The sequence below is a fragment of the Gymnodraco acuticeps genome, unplaced genomic scaffold, assembly GCF_902827175.1.
Source record: "Gymnodraco acuticeps unplaced genomic scaffold, fGymAcu1.1, whole genome shotgun sequence".
In the NCBI taxonomy this organism is placed as follows: domain Eukaryota; kingdom Metazoa; phylum Chordata; class Actinopteri; order Perciformes; family Bathydraconidae; genus Gymnodraco; species Gymnodraco acuticeps.
In genome coordinates, this window is record NW_022990457.1 from 87,399 (window position 1) to 112,074 (window position 24,676).

Here is a 24,676-nt window from a genome sequence, read left to right on the forward strand (position 1 = left end):
CCGAAGATGTATCCTAGCAAGTATTAAAAGACTTGTCTCTCTCGGAATACTTTTCAGTTCAATTTGACGAGTCTACCGATGCCACAGACACAGCCCAGCTAGGTGTGTTTGTCCGGATGGTTTTCACGGATTTTACTGTCAAGGAGGCCTTTCTTGCCCTTATCCCATTGAAAGAAAGAACCAGGGGTGAGGATGTGTACAAGGCATTCAAGGACTATGTTCGTCAGTACAAGATTCCCATTCATAAAATAGTGTCCTTCACAACCGATGGGGCACCAGCGATGCTCGGTGTTCGTTCAGGATTTATTGCGCTGTGCAGAAAAGACTCAGACTTTCCACCATTTGTAAACTATCACTGTGTGATACATCAACAGGCATTGGCAGCTAAAGCAATTGACATGTCACATGTAATGAATGTTGTTGTTAAGATTGTCAATTCAATTCGCGCAAAAGCACTCCAGCACCGGCTATTTAAGTCTTTATTAGACGAGCTGGACTCTGTGTATGGAGATTTGATCCTTCACGCAGAAGGTGGCTCAGTCGGGGCAAGGTGCTCCAGCGTTTTCTGGATTTGCTGCCAGAGATCATCAGTTTTCTGAAGTCGAGGAACGAGGAGTATGAGCAGCTGTCCGACGATACCTGGTTATTGGACTTGGGGTTCCTTACCGATCTGACTGCAAAACTCAATGACCTTAACCGAGAATTGCAAGGGAAAGACCGAGAGCTTGGTCACATGATTAGCGCAGTGGAGGCATTCAAAGTGAAGCTCAGTTTGTGGACCACTCAGTTAAGACATGCGAGGCTGACACACTTCCCAAATCTCGAAAAGGTGTCACAAAACCTCACAGACAAAACTGCTTTCCATCCTGAACAATTCTGCGCCCATTTGAACAAAATGACATCAGAATTTGGTGCTCGATTTGTGGAGCTACGAGACATGGGGCAAGTAGTGGGTTTTGTATCAAACCCTTTCCTCAGCATTGACATTGAACAGCTGCCAGCTAAAATGCAGGAGGTGTTTACATTACCTATGGGTGTTGACATGGAGATCATTGAAATGCAAAGTGACATTGAATTGAAGGCCAGAGCAAGAGATCAGGACTTTTGGTCACTCGTGAGTTGAGAGAGGTATCCACTGATTGTGTCATGTGCGCTTAAACTGAAGGCCTACTTTGGCTCCACATACTTATGTGAAACGGCCTTTTCACAAATGAAAATAATTAAATCCAAGTATAGAACTCGTATGACTGACGCACATCTTACTGACTGCCTCCGGCTGGCAATCACTAACTATCAGCCAGATTTCAAAAGGCTTACAGATAATGTGCAGTCACAGCAGTCTCATTAAAGGCAGGCTGATAGAGCAACTTGAGCATTGAAAATATATTGTGCATTGAACAGAGCAACTTAATATGGATTACATTGAACTGTAGGCTAATATCTGTACATGTGAATATTACTAATTGAACTGAGAAACTAAATATAGTGCATTGAACAGATACTGTAAATATGAATAGTTTGTAGTGAACAGATATGCCTACCGTAAATATGAATATTGTACATTGCACAGATAACTGTGCATAACTGTGTCTTTATTTGTTTGCATCTGTATGTACATTGAGCCTGTTGTAACATAAATTGATTGCAAAAATAAATATGATGATGAATAGTCTTACTCCTAAGTGGGTTTTTTGGAAGATATCGGATTGGTAGATCTCGGTTTACATTTTGGAATAAAAAGTGATCTTGGGCTTGAAAAGGTTGGTTACCACTGGTTTAGAGCTACGTTAGAGTGATGCAGTGTGTATGTATTTACTGAGGATGAGGTGGTGTACCTGCTGCTGTTGATCAGCAGCTCCGTCCCTCGGCTCCAGAACAGGCTGGGTTTGGGGGCGGCTCGGGGGCGACACTCCATCATCACCTGCCCCCCCCTGGCTGCTGGGATCAGTCTCCTCACTGGGTTCAACCTGAAGTCTGGGGCCTGAACTGTGAGGACAGCAGTGAGGGGGGGGGGCGCAACAACAAAGACGTATATGATATTAAAGTTAGACTTTCATAAATCCAAGGAAGCTTTGTAGAGGAGAATGTATGTTCTTTAAGCCCCTGTCACACTGTCCTGAAATTGACACCAGATGGACACACGAATATGGAATTGTGAATTTCGCACGAAGATGGCCACGAACCACACGAAGGCAACATTTACATTACATTTAAGATATAGAACTGCAACGAAAGTAACAAAAACAATTATGTTAAAGTACTATGATACTGTACTGATATTTTCAGACTTTGTTCTTTACTTTCTCCGTCTTTATATGTAGAAGATATTACGTTTTCTCCGTCATGTTGTTTCCATAGCAACAACAACTTCCTGTCAACTCGCCTTCAAAATAAAAGCATCTAAATAAAACAGGAAGTTAACCTAAATTACATTTAAGACATAAAACTGCAACGAAAGTAACAAAAACAAAGTAATATCCTTTTCAGTTTCACAGAACACAAATTGGGTTATTTACATAATATGTTTACATGATTTTGTTGTGCAATAAAACAACCCGATGGACACACGATAAAGGAAATGTTCAAATTCGGCTCTGATCGTAACAACATCGGGCCATTCGTGAGGGCATCTTAAGCCATCATATGACCGCCGGTGGAGTTTCTCAGGCTCCGGCAGCAATTTCGCGAGCGGTGGCAAAATCTTTGGCAAGCCAAAAAATAGCCGAAGGACCTTGAGAAGGTTCATTTTCATGTTGAATTTGGGTGTCCATTTTGCCCTTCATAAGGCACCCGCAGAGCCGGCCCGAACCCATTAAGCGACATAAGCGGCCGCTTAGGCCCCCGCAGCCACTAAAAATATGAAAAAATTAAATAAAATCTCAGTACACCGGCGTCGTGATAAGTATGTTTAATTAATTGTGTTAATATGCCTAGAGTGCCTACTCTCAAAGTCATGTATTATATTATTGAGTCAATCATATAATACATTAACCGTGCTTTACCTGAACCTCATCATGACACTAGAGAGGACGGCAGGATTGTAATTTCCCGTGTTCAGTGAATGCAACAGAGGCCAGACACCAGACCAACCAGAGAGTTGAATGGAAATAAACATCTGTCTTATTGGCTGACAGGTACCTATCCTGTGAGCTGTGACAATGTTTAAAATAAACTGTCAATCGGACTCAGAGTTTTTGAAGATGGACATAAGAAAACAATTTCTTAAAAAATACGATAATTCTCAAGTGGTGGCTCACACAACAACCCCAGAGCCACCACTTGAGCCAGGTAAACAAGGTATGTAAATGTAAGTAAACTTCCAAGTTATGCAAACATGTAAGCAAAGCATAAATTACAGCTACGTTGACGTTACTTTGAATCGCGGGGGTAAGCTAAACCGTTAGCAAGTAGCTATAGCTAGCCAGATATATTAAATAAACACTTTGTCATACAATCTAAATGTAATGTTTTTTAGCGTTACCTGGTGATTTCAAAGAAAGCTCTCTGGGAAATGTTGACTTACTGTTCGACATGAAGCTAGAAGCTACCTTACAGTACACAGTTGATCCGGAGTCCTGTCAGTTAAAGTGTTTCATAGTTAGCTTAGCTAAGCATCAACCTAGCACTGAAATATATGGATGTTATGTGACAGTATTTCTGAGAAAAAGTCAGCTGAAATGGGGGCATAGTTGCCACTGCTTTACGTGTCGACAGCTACGTATTTGCAGCAGTAAATGTGGCTGTTTGGCCAATGACAAGAAATTATAATTCTTCTGAATGATATTCCTATTGACAGCTAGTTTCTATGTGAACATTATGAGATGGACAGCCAGAGAGAATGAATGAAAAACAGTTATGAAATACTATATGACAAAACAAGAATACAGTTTAAGTGATTTGTAAAATATCCATAAAGAAACATCTGCTTACAGTTCTGTTTCATATGGGTGTCGAGAGATGTATCCATAGATCTCTTAATGTTGCTCTCAAAGTGCACCAGATTGATGCTTTTAACTTCAATATTTTAAAACAAAAATTCACGGGGGAGCATGCCCCCGGACCCCCCTAGATGAGGTGAGGACCCCCTTAGAGGAGGTTAGGTCCATGGTGTTTACATGCTTATTTATACAATATGTGTGCTTATGCTTACATCATAAGACAAAAGTTGGTTCCGTGTTGTGTGTAGTGAGAACGTGCTAGAGTGAGGGGGGCCCCAAGCCAAAGCTCGCTTAGGGCCCCCAAAAGTCTAGGGCTGGCCCTGGGCACCCGTGAGGGCATCTTGTCAAATCGTGTCATCTTCGTCTGGTGCCATCGGGCATTTTCATCAGAGCCTGAGAAACTCCACCAGCGGTCATACGATGGCTTAAGATGCCCTCACGAATGACCCGATGTTGTTACGATCAGAGCCGAATTTGAACATTTCCTTTATCGTGTGTCCATCTCGTGTCAATTTCGGGACAGTGTGACAGGGGCTTTGCTGATAGATGTGAATGTTTAATGGTTTTACAAGTTATATTGTTCTTTCACTGAGACATGTCATTATGGAATAGTTAAGCCTTGTTATATTGTATTGTAGGATCTTAAGAGGAACTACAGCATTTGGACTCCCTACCCTGAACCCTGAGCTCAGCAGTAGAGTAGATGGTGCCATGTTTGTTCTCAGCCACACACTGATACATCCCAGAATCCTCCAGGGCCAGGTTACTGATCTTCAGACGAGCCCCGTTCACCTCTACCCGGTCCTGTGGGGGGGCGTAGGGAAAAGTGTGAGGTAGAAAGGGAATAGAGTGAAGGGAGGTAAGAAGGATGTGTCAGCTGTGACACAAAGCTTGTGTGTGCTGTGCTGTGGGGGAGTTTAAACTCTGTTCACCTTTACTCTCCACCTGTTATGGTTTTATCCTCAGTTAAAGTCTCTATACTACGCAGCCTGGTAAGTTTCCTGAATATTTATATATATATATACACAAATAATTTCACGGCCCTCATTAATATTTTAATATTGTATGTCCTCTTTCTGAGTGGCATATTCACATGGGACAGATGACACTGGTTTTCACTAACCACATGGTGATGTGATCTTGGAGAACATTCCTGTGTGCATGAGGCATCACACTGCTACAAAATAAATCATGTCATAGGCAAGACAAATCCATATGAATCTAGATCAATCATGTTTTTTTTGTTTTTTTGTTTTTTCCCTATCTCTGTAAAGCGACTTTGAGCACCTGTAAAAGCACTAACAAAATAAATCTGTTATTATTATGTGTGTTCTCATTCACCACATTATACTCATAAATGTGAATTAAGATACAAGACTAATTTACACTTGAACAACTTGAATATGTTTTGCAGCAGCATCTAACAAACACTTACAATTATTATATTATATATAAATATATATATTATATAAAAGGTGGAAGAGAAGTGGATTCCCTTTGTTTTATAACACATTTCAGACCTTTTATTGGCTAAATATATTTCTTTGGATTGACAAGTGTTACCGTTACAGAGAAATCAAGTAAAAGAACAAGAACTTTGGACATTTACACTCTTCAGTGATTGAGCATTGACTATCAGTGTCACGGTAAATATAAAAACAGACATGCTAGTTTCCATCACTTTGTGTGTGGTGTATTCTCACTGTGCTGTGTGTGTTACCTGTGTGCTGAGTGGCAGTGCGTTGCGGAGCCAGCGTATGGAGGGTCGTGGTTTACCCGAAGCAACACAACTCCACAGGAGCTCCGAGCTGATCTCCACCTCCGAGTCGATCATCACCTGCAACCAGTCCGGCTGGGCTGAGGGTCAGGGAACAACAGAGGTCAAACTGAGGCAGGAGATGGCATGCAACGAAGAGAACTGCTTTAAAGGGCCCATGTCATGCTTTTCCGGTTATTACCGTCCCCTTGTGTGTTATGTAGCTTTTTCTGCATGTAAACGGTCTGCAGAGTCACAAACCCTCAAAGTACACCCTGTAGCGAGTAAAACTCTAACACAGAAAATACCTGTCTGCTGCCCCAGAACGCCTCGTTGGAGATTTCTCTTTTTCCATTGTTTTCTTCCTGAGTAAAGTGACGTAAACGGGCATAGTGACGTAACTCCTCACACACACATACTCACTCAGGCTTTTCTTTTCTCAGCTGCGGCTCCGCGGATTTCTCAGCCTGAACTCAGCCTGAGTCTCGCAGACCTAACGCAGCAACCAGGAAACGACACCAGTAACACAGCTCACACTGTCCGCTCCTCGCAGCAGCGAGCCCCGCAACGTCCCGCCAACACGGCACCCAGACCCAACGCAGCATTCTCCTCTGTTTGTCATTACTGGTGTCATTTTCTGGTTGCTAACGCCATTGTAACATATAATCACTGATGTTCCGCTGTAACGGTGGTGGTCTCATTAGAACAGAGTGGGCGAGCTGACCAATCAGAGCACAGTGGGCTCATAGGGAGGAGGGCAGGAGCTCCAACAAGGCGTGTCGGACAGAGAGTGAATACACATACTATACAGAGATGCTGTATGAGAAACCAATGTGAGTTTGGAACATTGAACAATGTAAATCTATTCTAGTAGACCTCAACAATGGAATTATGATCAGTAGAGATGGCCATGACATGGGACCTTTAAGAAACTGAAGTGATCATAGAAGGTAAAAATTACATCTAATACACCCACCCACTTTTACATTCAATTCACCATGATGTTTATTTACCATTCCGACCAACATTTGAGACTGCGGTCAAATTAACGTCAAAACATCCCTGATCAACCTGATTCAAAATCTTTGCTGCTAAACAAATATATGTTCATGAAGGATCTTCTCTTTACCCTGCACATTGATGCGTCCCTGGTACATGTCTCTTCCCTCTGAGTTGTAGGCTTCACACTCGTAAACACCTTCATCATCGAAGGATAGATCTGGCAGGATGAGGGCGGGGCCCTCCACACTGGAGCCTGCCTTGGACGGCATCAAACCGTCAACCTTCCTCCAGCGCAGTTTAGGGACCGGACTATGAGACATCAAATAGAGGGAGGAGTTCAGCGGAAGAAATGGAAGAATGGTATTTTCAAAATGGAACAGCATAGGGAGCAGCTGGTGTAGAGTACGAAAGAGTTTGAAAGAACGAAGTACAAGTCAAAAGTAAAACCTATTAAAGCTCGACAGGAACAGCTGCTCAACCATACAGAGCTGTCAGCACATCTCAGTGAGTTGTAACCTTACTTTCCGTAGGCGTAGCATTCTAGCTGCGTGGTGTGTCCTGCCAGGGCGTAGGTCTCTGCAGGGAAGCGCACCTTGATGATCGGAGCTGACTTCCTGGGAGTGGCTGAAATAAAATACATTTGTAAACATCGAGTTTAAATTCCATTCAGATTAGGCCTATATACACAACTGCATTGGGAAATATGCACTCCCTACTGTAATGTAATATTTTCAAACACAGTCCACTAGGGACATCGCCTCGCCATCGCCGTGTTGGCCATTTCTATGTATTTTCCCCCAAAATGTATTTGGAAAATCGAACCTGAGGTATGACATTAGAATCAGTGTTCAAACCTCAAAGTCAGATAACCAGGCCTAATAACAAACCAGTGGGTTACTATATAACTCAGTTACTACCTTGAGACAGGTTATCAATGCATTTCCAACACAGATATACCCCTCTCTGGTCTCTGTATGGTCACACTGAATCATCAGTTCTCTGTTCCTACCGTCTGGCAGCACGGTGAGCAGGTTGGCCTTGCTGAAGGTGCTCTTGGTGCTGATGTCCATGTTGATGGTGGTGAAGCAGAAGTAGTTCCCGGTGTCGTTGGGCTCTGCTTTAGCCAGGTACAGGTTTCCTGTGACCTGCGACACAAACCAGCGGCCGTCGTCCTTCTTGATGAAGTTGGGAAACTCGTTGATTAACCAGCGGTAGGACAGAGCTGGGGGGGGGGACAGGTTGCAACACATAAGTAATTACAATAACTAGCGCTCAGATTTCAATAACCATTTAGTTTCACATTCGACAGTATCGCAAAATAGGTTGATCATTCTGCTCATTTACAACACTGTAACCTTTGACCCTTCCTTATCAGCTGGAGGCAGAGGGGGTACCTGGGTAATGTGTCGGGGGCTGGCAGGCCAGGAAGGTTCCTACTCCTTCATACGCTGTCTGAGGACTCCTGCTGTCCGGAGGGAAGTCATGGAGGTCTAGAGACACATGCAAAGAAAAGAAAAAAGTTATGGAAACAAATATTGATCACAAATCCTAACAGAAGCAGCAAAGTTCACAGTGGCCTATCTTAGGCCTTCTCTCTCTGCCCTCTCATTGTCTCCAACAGGTCGAAGGTCAACAGCCTCATTGTTTTCACTCACAGCCAAACTTGAGGTTAGCTGCCCGGCTGATGATGGTGCCGCAGCGGTTGATGGCCAGACACTGATAGGAGCCGGTGTCTCGCCCAGACTCCGGGCTGCTGATCACCAGGCTGCCCGCCACCAGGCTGTAACGCAGGTCCAAACCCAGCGGCACCTCTGTGCCATTCACAAGCCACCTGCAAGGCAAAAAGCAGGGAACAGGACATAATAAACATAGTGGACAAGCTCTGTCGTGTCAGCTCAATGATATGCCATTAAGAGTTATTAAGCTTCTCTAAGCAGCCCTAATTACATTTGAAATGCCAAACTAAAGCTGTGTAACAATCAAACATACAAAAAAAATAGATTGAAAACAGAACAATGTTATATGTTTACAGGTATGTCAAAAAATCTGCACAACATTCACTCTTTTGTGAATGTTCTTTATATGTTCACCCCTTTGTACTTTATCTAAACTCCCCAATTGTAACCCAAAATATGCTTTACATATTCATATGTTCAAATATATGAAATAATGACCTGTTTTACTCTCCAGTGTAGCTGTTCACAATACCGATTGATTTACATAAAAGTAGACAGTGTGCACTGCTGTATCATGTCTGTGTCATGGGTGAAACCACAGAGAAAGAAGGGTCAACATTGTTTCAGAGTCTGTATCAGCTGTGTCAGACATCAGTATCACACAGTATCCTGCTGTAGACTAAATGTCTATTTGTAATGCTTTGTGTGATCCATGTTGACCTTCTGATTACCTTTATCAGGGTTTTGCTGATCAACACTGTTAGGTTGTTTACATGAAAAGACTATTAAATGTTCAGTTACTTTATTTTCCAGTGGTCCTAGTTGTGCTGAATTACAGTATCACAACTTGTAAACGTGGATATCATGTGACTTTAGTGAAGTTCACTGGTATTTACCATATCGTAGGCAGGTTTGGGGGAACTGGTCCATCAATGTATGTGTGTGTGTGTGTGTGTGTGTGTGTGTGTGTGTGTGTGTGTGTGTGTGTGTGTGTGTGAGTGTGTGTGTGTGTGTGTGTGTGTGTGTGTGTGTGTGTGTGTGTGTGTGTGTGTGTGTGTGTGTGTGTGTGTGTGTGTGTTACCTGTAGGAGGCAGCTGGGCTGGCTCTGGCCTGACAGCTGAGGGTCACCTTGCCTTCACTCAGACCCTCGGGGTAGATTAAACCATTCGGCTGATCTTCAAACACTGGCCCACTGTCGTGACCCGACACACACACGTCCCCACCTGAAAACAACAGTGTGTGAAGACAGATAAAGATTTCTCACAGGTGAGCTAAGGACACATTTATTCAATAAAGAATAAAAAGGTATTTCAGATTTGTATGTAAATGGTCCTTTATCTATATATCATTTCACCTGCGAAGACGTAAAATGAGCAAGCATTTGGTATTGAACCCCTTTAGCATGTTACATGTTGCATGAAGTCAGTTTGCTGCCCTATAGTAAGACTCTCGATGTGTGTTTCTCTCCACCTGTTTTCATTCGCATTTCAATTTTGCATGACAACATCAGAACTCTCTAGAGTAGACCAATGAGGAAAGGGTAACATTTCTCAAATTAATACATAAAATAACTGTTTCAACAGTACATTTATTAATTTGTCAGATTTTGACAGAAACGTTATGGTGGTAACATATTTAGCACACAGATGGACACCTACTCAGTTCCTAATTCAATCCTGAACCGAAGATCCAATCCTAAATCACCCTAAAACTTCAATCGTCCCTTAGCCTAAACTTAGTTCTAATGCAATCATCAACACCAACTCTGGATATGCTATCAGTCTGAAAACCCACATGGATAAGCATGTGTGTGTGTGAGTGTGTGTGTGTGTGTGTGTGTGTGTGTGTGTGTGTGTGTGTGTGTGTGTGTGTGTGTGTGTGTGTGTGTGTTTTAAGAGGAACCTACCAGCAGCCTCCTTCAGAGCTGCTGAGCTGAGGAGCAGCAGACACAGGACGCGCTCCATCTTCTGGATCTCTCTGTGTTACTGCAGGATCAGAACAGACCGGGAGCAGAGGGGATCAAACCTGATCACCTGACCACCTGATCTCACAGGAAGAGGAGGCGTTCAATCTGTTCCTGTGAGGAAAGAAGAACAAGATTACAGTCAATATAAATATTAACATTTATCAGCATAACACAACTTTTTTCAGAATCAATTCAAGTTATGTTCTATCTGTATGTTCCCCTTAAGAAAATGTAGATACATATGTTCCAAAAACATTTATTACAATTTCTATTGGGGTTGTTATTCTCATTCTTCATGCTTTAGTCATTCATTCATGTTAAATGCAATGTTGTTTCACATCTAACCAAGGTAGATACCAACATGCTCCCCGGGCGCAGTACAATGGCTGCCCTTTGAACCCATCCTAGTACCAGGAGCAGTGGCTCCTGGTACTAGGATGGGTTCAAAGCAGAGAACACATTTCCCTGTGAGCTGTGTGCTCTGCATGTGTGACCATTAAAGAGGGTTTCATCCCTCCCAATCCATCTATTCTATCTATCGACATGAAAACTTCTCAGTGACCTTTGGCTGAAGAATTTCCTGGTTTGGGTGAGGATAAGAATAAATCTTGATAATGGGATTTATTTTCCTCGCCATGTCATGTTGAAGTTTACGATGAAGCCCCTCATACACACACCACAACATACGTTCATCTCACTACAATTCTTGTTTAAAAGAGCTTCATTAGTAGCAAAAAATGTTGTTGTGACAACATTATACGTTATGTTTAAAAAAAAGAATAAATAGATAGAAATCATAGTTTGAACTGCATCTGGCCCTCAGTGACAGTTCTGTCAGATGCAGACTGCTTCAGGTCAGAAAGTTCATGGTAGCAGAACAATGCATGAAGCATGAGGAGGATTGAGTGGGGAAGGGGCACGGCCAAAAAAAAGATCAATCCTGAAGAATAACAATCCCAGATATGGATGATATCTGTGTAAGTGACTTTAGTTTGTTACTGTATAGTTAAAAGATTACACTTTAAGTATTCAAACAGGACTTTCAAAAAGTGAATGTTTTTCAGCCTGACGGGAATCTAAGGAATGTTAAGACATATTGACATATTGGCTTTTTTGCTTGTTTTTTAGGTGGTTTGATTTCATTATGATCCTTATTTGAAACCAGTTAGAGGATAACTTGGTTCAGTGTACAGTACATGCACTCTCTATAAGGGATGCTGTGGCACAATATAGTACCAGCCAATCAGAGTTCTGCTTTTAAACAGCCAGACACAGACAAAAAGAAGTTGATGATGACGTCAAGTCAACAAAACCAGCTGAGCACTGAGTGTTTGTAGCCAACACCCAACTCAAGCTCTCTGCTTCAGTGCATAACCTTGGAAGGATCTGGATGTTTCAAAGAAATGCATGTGAACAAAACATCCCCAAATCTCAAAGACATTAGAATATAATTGTATCCATCTTAAAAACCCAGTCTGGTAGTGTTCCTTGGAATTACTATCATATTGGAAGATTCTGTGCACTACCAAAGTGTTCTGTGCCAACATTAATCTGTCAAAGCATGACACCTTAAACTTTACAGAACATCTACAATCTAAATCAAACTAAACTGAGATACCCAAAATGCATCTGTTCTCCTTAAAAACTGCAACCTTAACATATACAGTAGCAGCTGTTTGGCCATCAGCGTAACCTACAAACATGGAGTGGAACCACTTCAATCCCCTCACATTAACAATTAAAGTGTAGGACAAACACTACCTGTGTCCTTCCCCACAATGCATCTCTCTCTTTCACCTTCATGCTCCATAAAGAAGTGTGTCGCCTAAGGCCATGAGGCTCAGTCTGCAAAGACCACACACACACACACACACACACACACACACACACACACACACACACACACACACACACACACACACACACACACACACACACACACACACACACACACACACACACACACTGTTAGAGGAGGATTGTAAAGGTTCTGTTTTGCATGTAGAGGATGGTCCAGTGTATCCTAAACTAAAGGAGATTATAACGGATGTTGTTAGATCCTTTCCTATAGAGAATTCAAATAGCTCTTATCACGGCTGACACTGAGGTACTTCCGGGTCATTTCACTCCGTTAGGAACCTTCCTAAGCTAAACAGACAATACAACCACAACCATGGATTGCCATCTGTCCTGCTCTCTTTATCTGGCAGACATACATGAAGTATGTGAGCAGCCGGACCTCAGCCGTACCGTCTCTCAGCTCTGTTCACCTTATTCTCTGACCTTATGCATGCACTTTGGGATTGTGTGTTTTGTGTGTACATGAGTGTTTGTGTGTGTTTTAATAGTAGAATGAAGCACCAGAGTTGTATTCCTCCTGTCAAGCACTGTTGCGTAAAGCTGCTCTTTTGAAAAGCAGAAAATGAATACTTGACATTTGAAAAGTACGACTGTAGGGGTTCTTTGCCTTCAGACTAAATGTCTGACTCCAGCCAGGGTTTTCAATCTCTGAGAGCATCAGGAAATCTGTGTAAGTGCATTTCAATTCAGATCTTTGTTTGTCCCTGATACGTCTTCTGGACTTCAGTTTGAAAGATCAGTAATTGTAACCTTCCATTTAGGCGATGTCACAATATTGCTGCAGGAAAATATATTCCATTTGTTTTGGGTTTTGTTGTATCTCTTGTTATAAATTGGTTGGAACACTGCCTGCTATGGAGCTGATTCTACAACTAAGGTCCTTACACACCAAGCCGATTTCGGCCGTCGATAGATGTCGATAGATGTCGGGCCGTCGATGAGCGTCCTGTCGCCCTACTCAGATTGGTGTATCCCGCCCCATCGTGTCTTTTCGGCCGTGCCGACACCTTCCGCAGGCTGTCGGTAAAAGGCCGTTGGCTAAAGAAATCACTCTGATTGGCTGTTCAGCTTAGCGAATCAGTGCATGAGAAGCGAAACAGAAGTGAGGGACCCAAACAAACTATTAAGAAGGCAAATCTGAGATTTCATTGAACTCCAGCTCTCGACACAGGTTCGGGAAAGCCCCATGAGCTTCTCGTTGTAGAGTGAAAATGAAACGCACACGCTATTTGTTGTTTGTTTATATCACGCAGTCTGTTCTTCTTCTCGGTTATCACACAGTCTGTCTTCCGGTTGTTGCCTCTTTTGAATGACGAATACACACTACCGCCGCCTGCTGGTAAGGAGAGTTATTGCCAGTCACGCATGCGCAGTTCGTACGTGCTACTTGGCCGTCGGCTGAAGTCTTTGCGGTGTGTTCCAGTGTGACGGAGTAACGTGAGGCGACACAACAGTCGGTTCCGTCGGGACGTGTTCTTTGGTGTCAGATTGGAGTGTAGGGGCCGCTACACACCAATCTGAGACCAAAGAACACGTACCGAAGGCGCCCCGACTTTTACGTCCGCTACGTCGCCTGCGTCGGCTACGCCGCCCACCTGCGTCGCCTACGCCGCCCGCCTACGAACACACCGCAAAGACTTCAGTCGACGAGTGGCAATAACTGTCCTTACAGTAGCGGTAGTGTGTATTCGTCATTCAAAAGAGGCAACAGCCAATCAGAGTGATTTCTTTGGCCGACTTTCTTTGGCCGATTCAACACGTTTGCCGCACTAGGAAATACGTTTTTTAAAAAGCTAATGTTGTCAGCCTTTAACAGAATGTAGTCTGCTCTGATCTGCATAAAATATGAACCATATCAATGTAGACCACCAAGCAGATCCTGCACCTAATGAGCCTCCAGGGTAACGGACAGGACACACCTGTCATGATGTTATGCAAGTGAGGCGTTCATTGACTGACCCCATGCAGGGAAAACCACTACCACTGGAACATCAATGATCTGTTCAGCTTCCTGTACACGGATACAAACGGAGACAGAACATATTGAGAAGTCCTGAGCCAGTACCCAGGCATCCATCCAGTGGAAGGATACAGATCTGGAGGGCCCCTGACCCAGCTATATGATCCCCCCCCCCCACTACTAGGGGAGTGTGGTGTCTGTGAGCTGGATGACTTCATGCACACTGTGGCTGACTTCATCAGGACACAGAAACACATCTATTATTGCTGTGTGTGTGTGTGTGTGTGTGTGTGTGTGTGTGTGTGTGTGTGTGTGTGTGTGTGATCATTGGGGAACAATAGTGGGTCTATGAGGGTACAATGAAGTACAATCCACACTTGCACTGATACTCACACACATCAACGGCACAGTGACTGACCACTAGGACACTGCAGGAGACCCCTCAAATCCCCCTGAGAACTGAGGAGACATTTACTGATGCAAACAAGCTTTTCGTCCTCTCTACCTTAGCACACACTGCTCGTACCAAGAAACACCCATTTGATGAAGATTAGTCAATCACCAAGACAATAAACTGATCCAGAGTTTTGGAGAAACCAAATCAAACTAGGCACCAACCTGCATGAATGCTTTTTTCAAAAAGAGACTAACATTTAGATTGCAAAGAGAGGAGAGTCGAACCTGATCCCGAGACACACAAAGGTAATTAGACTTGTCCAAAAAATGTGTTGACCCGATTCGAGCAGACCCAAATACAGAGAGTTCACTTAGACAGGCAGAAAAACGGTGCTCAAAAATGACAAACCAGCTCTCCTGGATTGAAGGCAAACTATTTAATTGGTAGAAAAAAAACACTACAAATAAAATGCATGCTTAAAATATGACACACGCACAGCCTGTTCCACTCTCTTCTCTCTGCATCACCACCTGTTTGTTCTTTCCTTTTCTCTTTCTGTGTGTGTGGATAAGCAGTTTTAAGTGTCTTGACCTACATATCCCGGATGTGTGACTCACCAGTCACCAGGATCTCCTCTGACTTCCTGTCCAGCCTGCAGTCTCACAGCTGACCTGAGGCAGAGCAGGACTCAGCGCTGTCCACTGGATTACCTGGAGACCATTGTGTCTCAGTGAAGGAAATGTTTAATCTTGGTAAGTCATCCTTCAAGTTAAAGGAAATAATGAAGTCCTTCCTAATTGACAGGAGTTTCAAGCAGGCATTGACAAATGAAGACATTGATTGAATTGAAAGTCTTTAGAATGGATTTGCTGCAGGATCAAATCACATCCGTTCAGTCAGAGATATAAACTGTAGCAGTCCCACAGAACAGGTTCCTGAGACTGTGCTGGCATTTGGCAACAAAAAAGGAGCATCTTACATTACATTGCATTTAGCTGACGCTTTTATCCAAAGCGACTTACAATAAGTGCGTTCGACCAACAAGATACAAAATTGAAGAAAACAGAATCATATAAGTACATCAGGTTTCATAGAGCTAAAACATTTCAAGTGCTACTCAACTGGCTTTAGGTAAGCCAGTCCTTTATTAGTATATAAGTGCTTTGTTAATAGTTCTATCGCTCGAAGTGGAGTCGAAAGAGATGAGTTTTCAGTCTGCGCCGGAAGGTGTGTAAGCTTTCTGCTGTCCTGATGTCAATGGGAGCTCATTCCACCATGTTGGAGCCAGGATATCAAACCCACGTGTTTTTGCTGATGGGAACTTGGGTCCCCTTCGCAGTGCGGGTGCAGCGAGCCGTTTGGCTGATGCAGAGCGTAGTGCACGTGCTGGGGTGTACAGTTTAACCATGTCCTGGATGTACGAAGGGCCAGATCCATTCGCAGCATGGTACGCAAGTACCATTGTCTTGAAGTGGATTCTAGCAGTTACCGGAAGCCAGTGAAGCGAGTGGAGGAGCGGAGTGGTGTGGGAGAATTTAAGAAGGTTGAAGACCAGACGAGCCGCTGCATTCTGGATGAGCTGCAGAGGTCGGATGGCACATGCAGGTAGACCAGCCAGGAGGGAGTTGCAGTAGTCTAGGCGTGAGATGACGAGAGCCTGGACCAAACTTAAAGATTACGTTTCAAGTCTTTCTTAAAAAAAGACTCACCGCCCGTATAAACATTGACACTGTCTTTGGTTGATGGAAGCATTCCATAGTGACCATCAATATATCCCTTCCTAACCAAGTTCCAATTAAAGCAATGAGGGCGGAAATCCAGTTAAAATTCATTCAGCTGGAGAGACACATGAAAACTTAAAAGACTCCAAGACCCCGGCCACACGAGGACGAAAACGGCTAAACGCATAGGATTAACGCAAACGCAATCGCAAACAAGCTTCCGTCCACACGCAATAGTTATCCGGATAGTGTCTGCCCACACGAGACCGCTCCGTTTAGCTCCAACCGCTGGAGAAGCTGCAGTACATATGCAGGAGCCTGTACGTGGCGCTGTAACTTCCTCCACAAAAGCAGCGAAGAAGCATGGTTGTCATGGTTGCCCTTCTGTTTATTCTCCGCGGTGGGGGCCGAGGGAACCGGGCAGAGTTTTTCGCCAGTCAACGTGTATTAAAGTTTAAACCTTCCGACAAAATTATAAAAGTGCCGGTCAAAGGTCTTCTTTGTTATTTATTGAGCTTTAAAACAAATGAATAACGACTCTATATAATATAATAATAAAAATACACGGAGCCTCTCTTTTTCCTCCCTCTCTTCGGACAGCGTCAGTGTCTGTTTCATGCAGCAGCTGATCCAGTAATGAGTGACCCGGCCGACAGTAAAAATAAACATATTTATAACTAGGTAGTTTGAGAGGTGTCTCCGTCCTGTCAGATTAGACTTCACTCGCGTTTAGGTCCATATCGAGAGAAAGATAAATAATCTGAATTCAGTGTGCAGTTTACTTTGACGCGGGGGTGAGCAGCAGAGGTGGGGAGAGGCGGGGCTATTGCGCAATCATTATCAGAAAATGATCGTATAGGGCGCACACACGGAGCCGTTGGACCCCCCAGAGCGTTGCGTATGCCGTTCTATCCACCTTGGGACCCGTTATCGTTTCCTCAGTCGTTTAGTGCCGTATTCGGTCGTCCTCGTGTGGCCGAATGGTCTATATGACACTAAACAGTAACGCAAACGGCCGTTTTTGTCCTCGTGTGGCTGCAGCCTAAGTGTGGAATATAGAGAGAAGTAGGATAGTCAGCTCCTCTTTGGTGACATTCATCCGAGCTCGGTGTTGACAACAATGCTTTACCCACAAATGTCATCCCACTTGTAAACAAAACACTTTTGGCTTAGGTTTTGCTTTCAACAGAGAAGTGTCCCTCACTCCATTGTGCTTTAAGAGTTGGAAGAGTTATCTGCTAATGAATGTCTTTGGTAAAGATAGTGTGCAAAAGCTTTGAATGCTTACTAAAAGTAGACCCTTGAAATTAGCAGCAAGGTTTGTAGAACCACCTACAGAATAAATAATACAACGGTGCATTCTGCAGACTGCAAATACAACTGTAAACCCCTCACACACCACTGCACGCTGTACGCTTTAGTCAACTGGACAACATTATCAATGCGCAGATCACTGCACTGGTACAAACTGATCTATACCGCTATGCTTGGACTGCTGCCCCTCTACATATCCACTTACATATCACACAAACAGTACAGCTATAGACTAAGATCTCAACATTACATCACTCTGTCCGTCCCCTCAGTCCGCACGGTGCTTGGGAAAAAAGCCATATCATACTCTGCCCCCTCGACCTGGAACACACTTCAGCAGGAACTTAAGCTGACCACTTTGATACCCATCACGGATTTTAAACTCATTTTAAAAAAGCTGGAGAAATCATCTGTGGGTGTTTGCACCTGCTATATCTGACTGCTGTATATGGATTTTAATGACTACTTTTTTACGATGTTGTATTTTAGTGTTGCCTCTGTGTTTAGTGTCCTGTCTGTCTGTAACTTTGTGTGGTAGTGTTACCACTGACAGGTCTCTCTTGAAAATGAGACCTTGTGTCTCAATGTGATCTACACCTGTATAAATAAAGGCTAAATAAATAAAAATAAAACAATGTGGAAATGTGTTTGTGGAAGGCATCTTGTTGGAAGAGGGTCTCTGATTGTAACATGCATTAAGTGAGCAACAAAGGACACACAGCAGGGGAGGGACATATAAAGAGAGAGCTCCTTTTTGAAAGCTATATTGATATCTGAACATTGTGTTGGGTCTGTATACTGACTCAATTTAAGGTATCGCCTTTAAACTCTAGTGTATAGTGCTGCATCAAAACTCCTGCTAGTATTCCACTGATACTGCGTGTTATTATGAAAACACAGGGCTATTTTTAACAGTCGCAAACAGATTTTTAGCAACTACTGCAAATACTGCCAGAGATACTTCTGCTTATCTCTGCACCCCGTGTCAACGAGCGATGAAGCAGCCACCATTAGAATAAATAAGTTGCCCCTCCGACCCTGTCTATCATTGTGGAGACACCCAGGCTCTCCTGAGACACAGACCCAGACACCATGACCTCTGGAGTCAGGCATCGGCGCCACCCGGGTCCCTGGAGGAGGAGCAGCCTGTGATACTGCTGTCTGCTCCCCAGTTACAATGTGCACAGCCAGGAGAAGAAGAACACGTGCAGGCAGAGAGAGGACAGTTCAAACACAAGATCTGACCAACAGATGAACACCAGCGGCAGTATATTAACCACATATTTCAGTTTGGTATTTTACTGCAGACCTTCTCTTCAACGGGACCTTTGTCACCCTAGCATTATTGAGAAGTTAAATGTTGGCTGTAAAATATCTCAATCATTACATCCTTTGGTTACATTTATTCCAAAAACTAATATCATGGACTGTCATCAAACATGTGATATTATATATCAGCCAATAAACATTGTCATAACATTTGAACACTCAAATGTGACCCTCAAACAGTATTGGTGAGGTATTAGAAAAGAACCAACACTGAATGAATCGTGATGAGAAAGGCAGGGATTGGCAGAGATCAGACTCACATTACAGTCAGATATTTGTCATGCACTTGAGTGACTGCTGGATACAGTGTTCTTATTTTCTCTGTGGACCTCCACTCCTTAACCCTTAAATGCTTTCTGTATTATGTGGACACAGCCATTTGACAGACTGTGTCAATGTGTAGCATGGGTGTTAATCGTCATATGGATGTAAAGTCGGTGTAGGAACGTGTAATATGGATGTAATAAAAGTGTAATATTGGTTTTATAAGTGTGTAATATGGGTGTACTAATGTTGTGTATTAATGGTGTATATGGGTGTAAATCTGGTGCAGGACGGGAGGTGCTTGAGGGGCTGTGATTCAGAGGACGGAGCTGTTCTGTTCCTCAGAACAACAGTGTAGACAGAACACATCTCCACTTCTAGGAAATGCTGCTGCACATCCAATCAAGCAAATACCAAACTAACGGCCAGCCACCATGCAACGTCCCAGATGTTTTGAGTTCACTTTAGTGTGAGCCGCCATGCCTCTGCATCTGCAGTGTTGGCCGGTGAAGAACTTTCCTGAATCTATGGGGGGCTCTCTGCTCCACCCATGAGCTACAGCTCCTCTGAACCCGAGCTTCCAGAGCGAGGGCTCCGCATTAAACTGCCGACCTGTCTTCAAACCTGAAGCCTTACTCTTCAAACATGTTTCGTGGTTGTGTCCTTTTTGCTGTTTTAACACCATTCTGTGTACTAGATGTTTACAAGTGCACAACATTGTCTCTCCTCTTTATATCCTTTTAACTTTCCATTCACAATACAGTGAATTGGTTTGTTTACCTTTAACATGTAGCATACAACATTAAGGGTGAATATTTCTGTATTTATATGTTATTAAAGATCATCATTTTTCGAATGATTTGAAGCATTTGTCCGCTATCAGGATGGTATCCCAACATGCAAGTTAAAGCAATGCTCTTGTTATTTTGTGAACGTTCAAATAAACGATGTGAACCCTGAACCCTTTGAAAAAGTCATTATCTCAATATTGATCAAAGATAATCCTCATGAAGGTCTACGTGCTGCAGAAGCTTTGGGTTCTGTTCATGTATCTGATGTGTGCATGTTTCCTGCTGTGTTGTCACTGAAGACTCTATTCTGCTCTTTTGTTTCAGTCTAGCTCAGTTTCTGTGAGGAATGGCTCAAAGCCTGGTTCCCGGAGTGTGGGCGGCTATAGCATTTTCAACTAGGCATCCTGCCATCCAATTTTGGAAAAGAAGATGTAATATCTGCTATCATTTTAATGTAGCCCCACAAAGAATGTACAATCGGATGGGAATGTCATAGTTTTGCAGCCATTTTGTATAAGAGAGAGAATCATATGAGGAGCATGGCTTCCTGTTGACATACAGTATTTTACTGTACACTTGTTCCAGCTCAGCGTGGATGTACAATGGTAGTAAGTAGTTAGACTTACACACCTCATTTAACAACACTGATGTTCCAAGACAAAAATAGTTTTTCAGTCCTGGGCCGAATGTATGAATACTATCTGTGTAGTACAAATTAATCAAATGAATGATCATTTGACTGTAGAATTGAAAAATTGAAAAAGCAGTTCAAAGATTTCCTCTCACTGCCCGCTCCACATCTTTCTGACACTGAGATGGAGGGATTGACCTTCAGAAGACTTATTGGAGACAACGAGCTGCTGTGCAGGCTGGGCTTCTGAAGGTTCCACTGCAGCTCACAGCCTGTCATATGAACTGAAGATGGAGTCTGGTCCGTTCAAGCCTTGGATCGATAGCAGCCTTGATATGGAGACGTGGAGCAGCAGAGCAGACCGTATAGATGTGAGGGTGAGGGACTCAGGGAATAAAGGACACATAAAACAGATGGCACTCTCCCAGAAGCTAAGTGCTGCCACTGTGCTGCTCATATTTCTCTTTTACTGTAAGCCCTTATCCAGATCATGACTCACTGTAACTACCTTGGTCCGTCTTAAAGAGCAGCTTTTGTCTAGTGATAACAGCTAAATCGGGTCATCATCTCCAGATAAAACCGAGCGATTCAATGATTTTTCCTAAGCTCATTGTTTTAAGGAGAGGCGGAAGAAGTACTCTCATATTTTACTTGGGTCAGTAAAACACCTGCATTCAAAATTGTACTTATGTATGGCCCATATCAGATTTAAAAATATGACATTCTTGTTTTATAATGAATTACGCATTAATGTCGATGTTGCACTTGGTCAAGGTGGGGATTATTTCAATGGCTTGATATGCTGCTGGGTAGTTTAACCTATAATAATACACAATTATGTATTGCTTTATATTCTATATTATGAATCCATACCTGAAAAGTAGCTATTAACTACATTTGTGAGATACATTTTGTGGAATAAATAGTGAAATATTGCTTCCAAAATGTAGTAAGGAAATGATAAAGCAGTATAAAGTCAAATGAGTCTGTGTTAATTAAGTACAGTACTTGAGTAAATGTAATTAGTTACATTCCACCACTGTTTCTTTTTTTAAAGGTGAGGCCTATATTGAACTAACAACCCATTGAAATATCAAAAGCCAATCTGTATCTGCGTACAGTATTTATATGTAGATATGTTAGAGGTCATGTGAGATAGTGCCCCATTACATATGTGTTCCAGAAAGTACATTTGTAAACCGTCCTCCTCAGTAGGCTCAAAAAACTACGAAAAAGAATGGAAACAGGAGAGGCTTTATTAAGCCAAACTCCATTCATGGATGAAGGGTATAATTATATCCTTGAAAACAAACGCATGTGAATAAAACCAGTATTTGCTGCAAAAATGCAATATGTGTAATGATCTGATATGGCAGCATTTGTATACATCATGATCTGCCTAAATGGGATTCATAACAGAGTGCTTCCTCCAGGCCTTAAGAGAGAAGCAGGGAGAGAACTGATGAGAGCTGATGGAGACATGTGGGTCTGCTGAGCGGACCGTTCCTATCAATGCAGTTTCTGTTTGGATATTGTTATATGTCTACATCAACTGGATTCATAAAAACACCGTTTTCAACATTCATGGTACTAAAGGTCAAATCATAATAACCACTCATCTGCAGTCCAGTCACATAGCTTACTGAATGATGGACCTGTCTCTCCCTCTGTTTGCTGTTATGCTGTAATTACCAGTGAATTACACTTGAAGAAATGAGTACAAAAGACCCCCATCACCCCAGCCACAAACTGTTCTGTCTGCTGCTGTCTGGCAGGTGTTACCGCAGCATCAGGACTACAACCACCAGATTCAGAGACAGTTTTATACCACAGGCAATAAGACTGTTAAAAACCTGAACTGTTGAAACTAGGGCTGCTCGATTATGGCAAAAATCATAATCTCGATTATTTGGGTCAATAATTGTAATCGTGATTATTAAATGCGATTATCCATTGACTTTGAAAACATCCATTTATTGTACTTTAAAACAAATAATCATTTGAACTTTTTAACTGTTGAATTATACGTTCAGGGTAATCAACTGAAAAACCAATAGATAAATTAATTAAAATAAAATAAAGTATACATTCATATCTACATTTAAATAAATAATATCAAAATAATAAATACCAATAAACAAGATCAACAAACATGTTGCAGTGCACTGTCACAACCTGAAAACTCCTTAACATATTCAACATATTCCACTCAGTTAAACATTAAAGGCTGGCCCACCGTCATGGTCCAGAAGTAACAGGAAATATGATATGATATGATATACTTTATTAATCCCCGTGGGGAAATTGTTTCTCTGCATTTGACCCATCCTAGTGTTAGGAGCAGTGTGCTGCCATTTTGAACAGCGCCCGGGGAGCAGTGTAGGGAACGGTGACTTGCTCAGGGACACCTCGGTAGCACTTGGTCTTGCCGGGACTTGAAATGGTGACCTTCTAGTTGCCAAGCCGAGTCCCTATCGACTTCGCCACCACCGCCCCAACATGTTGAACTACAATTTAAGACCAAATAAAAAATGGTTGGCCACCATGGCAAATGCTGGTAGGGCTGCTCAAGTCATCTCTTAAAGATTTGTTGCTAGAAACTAGGGCGGCTCGATTATGGCAAAAATCATAATCTCGAATATTTTGGTCAATAATTGATATCATGATTATTAAAAACGATTATCCATTTACTTTGAAAACATCAATTTATTGGAGAAGAAAAATGTGAACAGTATGTTTTTAACAGTTGATTACCCTGAACTTTAAGTATAACTCAACTGAAAAACCAATAACAAAAATATATATATATAATCGTTATATTTCGATTACGTTGTTTTCGTAATCGTTGCAAGCCATAATCGTAATTGCGATTAAAATATGATTAATTGAGCAGCACTACAGTAGTTGAAATAACATCCGTCATTCATCTGCTACTTAGTAAATATTTATCTATTTATCTAATATATCATTCCAATAACTTGCATATAGACTCTTATTGCACTATTTCACTTTTTTAAACTATTTTTTTGCACTATATTTTTCTGTTTATCTGTGTTGCACTGTTGGAGGAGCCTGTGACCTAAGATTTTCATCGGCATAACTACTCTGTAGATATGTGCGTATGACAAAATAAAGAACCTTGAACCTTGATTACAGCTTCCTGTTGTTCTTCTAAACACCAGCTGACTATCTGAAAGCAATACATATTTGTATGTACAGAGAAACATGCTGCAAGGAATACTCAGTGGCATACACTGTAAACAACAAAAGGTATAATATGTAACGGCTTTTCATCTCAGCATGTGACTTAATAAAATAATCACAATATTAAACAAAAATGCATATTATAGTGGAAAGAATATTTGTTCAGTTTCAGTAGTGATCTGTTCCCAGCCTTTGTGCTAACTTTGGCTACGCATGTAGCTGACCCTGTCCTCGTTACACAGAGATGAAGCTGAGTGATCTGACGGCAGTGGTTCCCAACCTGCGCCAAAGATCGCAGGGGGTGCGCCAGGCCTCAGATGATTTGAGGCCAAATATCATATTTAGACTTTTTATTTTAATTTTTTTAACATATAATTGTAACGCAATGCATGATTGTCACTAAAAGCCTTGTCTCTACATTACAATAAAATATAAAAAATAATTGATTAATTCATTTGAATACAAATTCAAGTTAGTAGCTAATAAAGGCATGACAGAAATGTATAATTATTTCTTTAATAGAAATGTTCCTTCTGCCCGTAAAGTGTCCAAACCAGGCTTTTCTGGATAAGCGCATTTTTAAAACATATTTGTCCATATGTCCATATGTCCATTTCAATTGGATTATTTGTCACAGTTGCTCCGATCAGATCGGTCTCCTCCATTTTGTAGATTATTTACGACTTTTGAATCCACATAAACACATCGGCAAAATCCGGCTTACTTTGAGCATGTGTTTTAAACAGTTTAATCCCTTTGTGAATTGTCTCCACTTGCGCCGTCCTTTAATTTCTTCATACAGCGGGAATCCAAATGAATTAATCCTGAGTCCAATAACCATCAAAGTCACTCCAATAGTGCTCCTTA

The 24,676-nt window shown here is 42.2% G+C and overlaps 1 protein-coding gene across 2 annotated transcripts in view; it reads right to left on the reverse strand.

Moving 5' to 3' along the window:
* Window positions 1-24,676, reverse strand: part of cntn2 (contactin 2) — a 52,603-nt gene that overhangs the window by 22,187 nt on the left and 5,740 nt on the right. The window contains exons 1-10 of one of the 2 annotated variants that reach the window (XM_034225815.1): window positions 10,279-10,336; window positions 9,454-9,595; window positions 8,352-8,527; window positions 8,091-8,186; window positions 7,706-7,918; window positions 7,218-7,320; window positions 6,824-7,005; window positions 5,659-5,795; window positions 4,613-4,742; window positions 1,836-1,986 (exon numbers count right to left, since the gene is read on the reverse strand). In XM_034225815.1, coding sequence (XP_034081706.1) covers window positions 1,836-1,986; window positions 4,613-4,742; window positions 5,659-5,795; window positions 6,824-7,005; window positions 7,218-7,320; window positions 7,706-7,918; window positions 8,091-8,186; window positions 8,352-8,527; window positions 9,454-9,595; window positions 10,279-10,336 — 1,388 coding nt within the window. Of the gene's footprint in view, window positions 1-1,835; window positions 1,987-4,612; window positions 4,743-5,658; window positions 5,796-6,823; window positions 7,006-7,217; window positions 7,321-7,705; window positions 7,919-8,090; window positions 8,187-8,351; window positions 8,528-9,453; window positions 9,596-10,278; window positions 10,450-24,676 lie in introns of those variants that run through there. The other variant, XM_034225814.1, reaches the window with a different exon arrangement.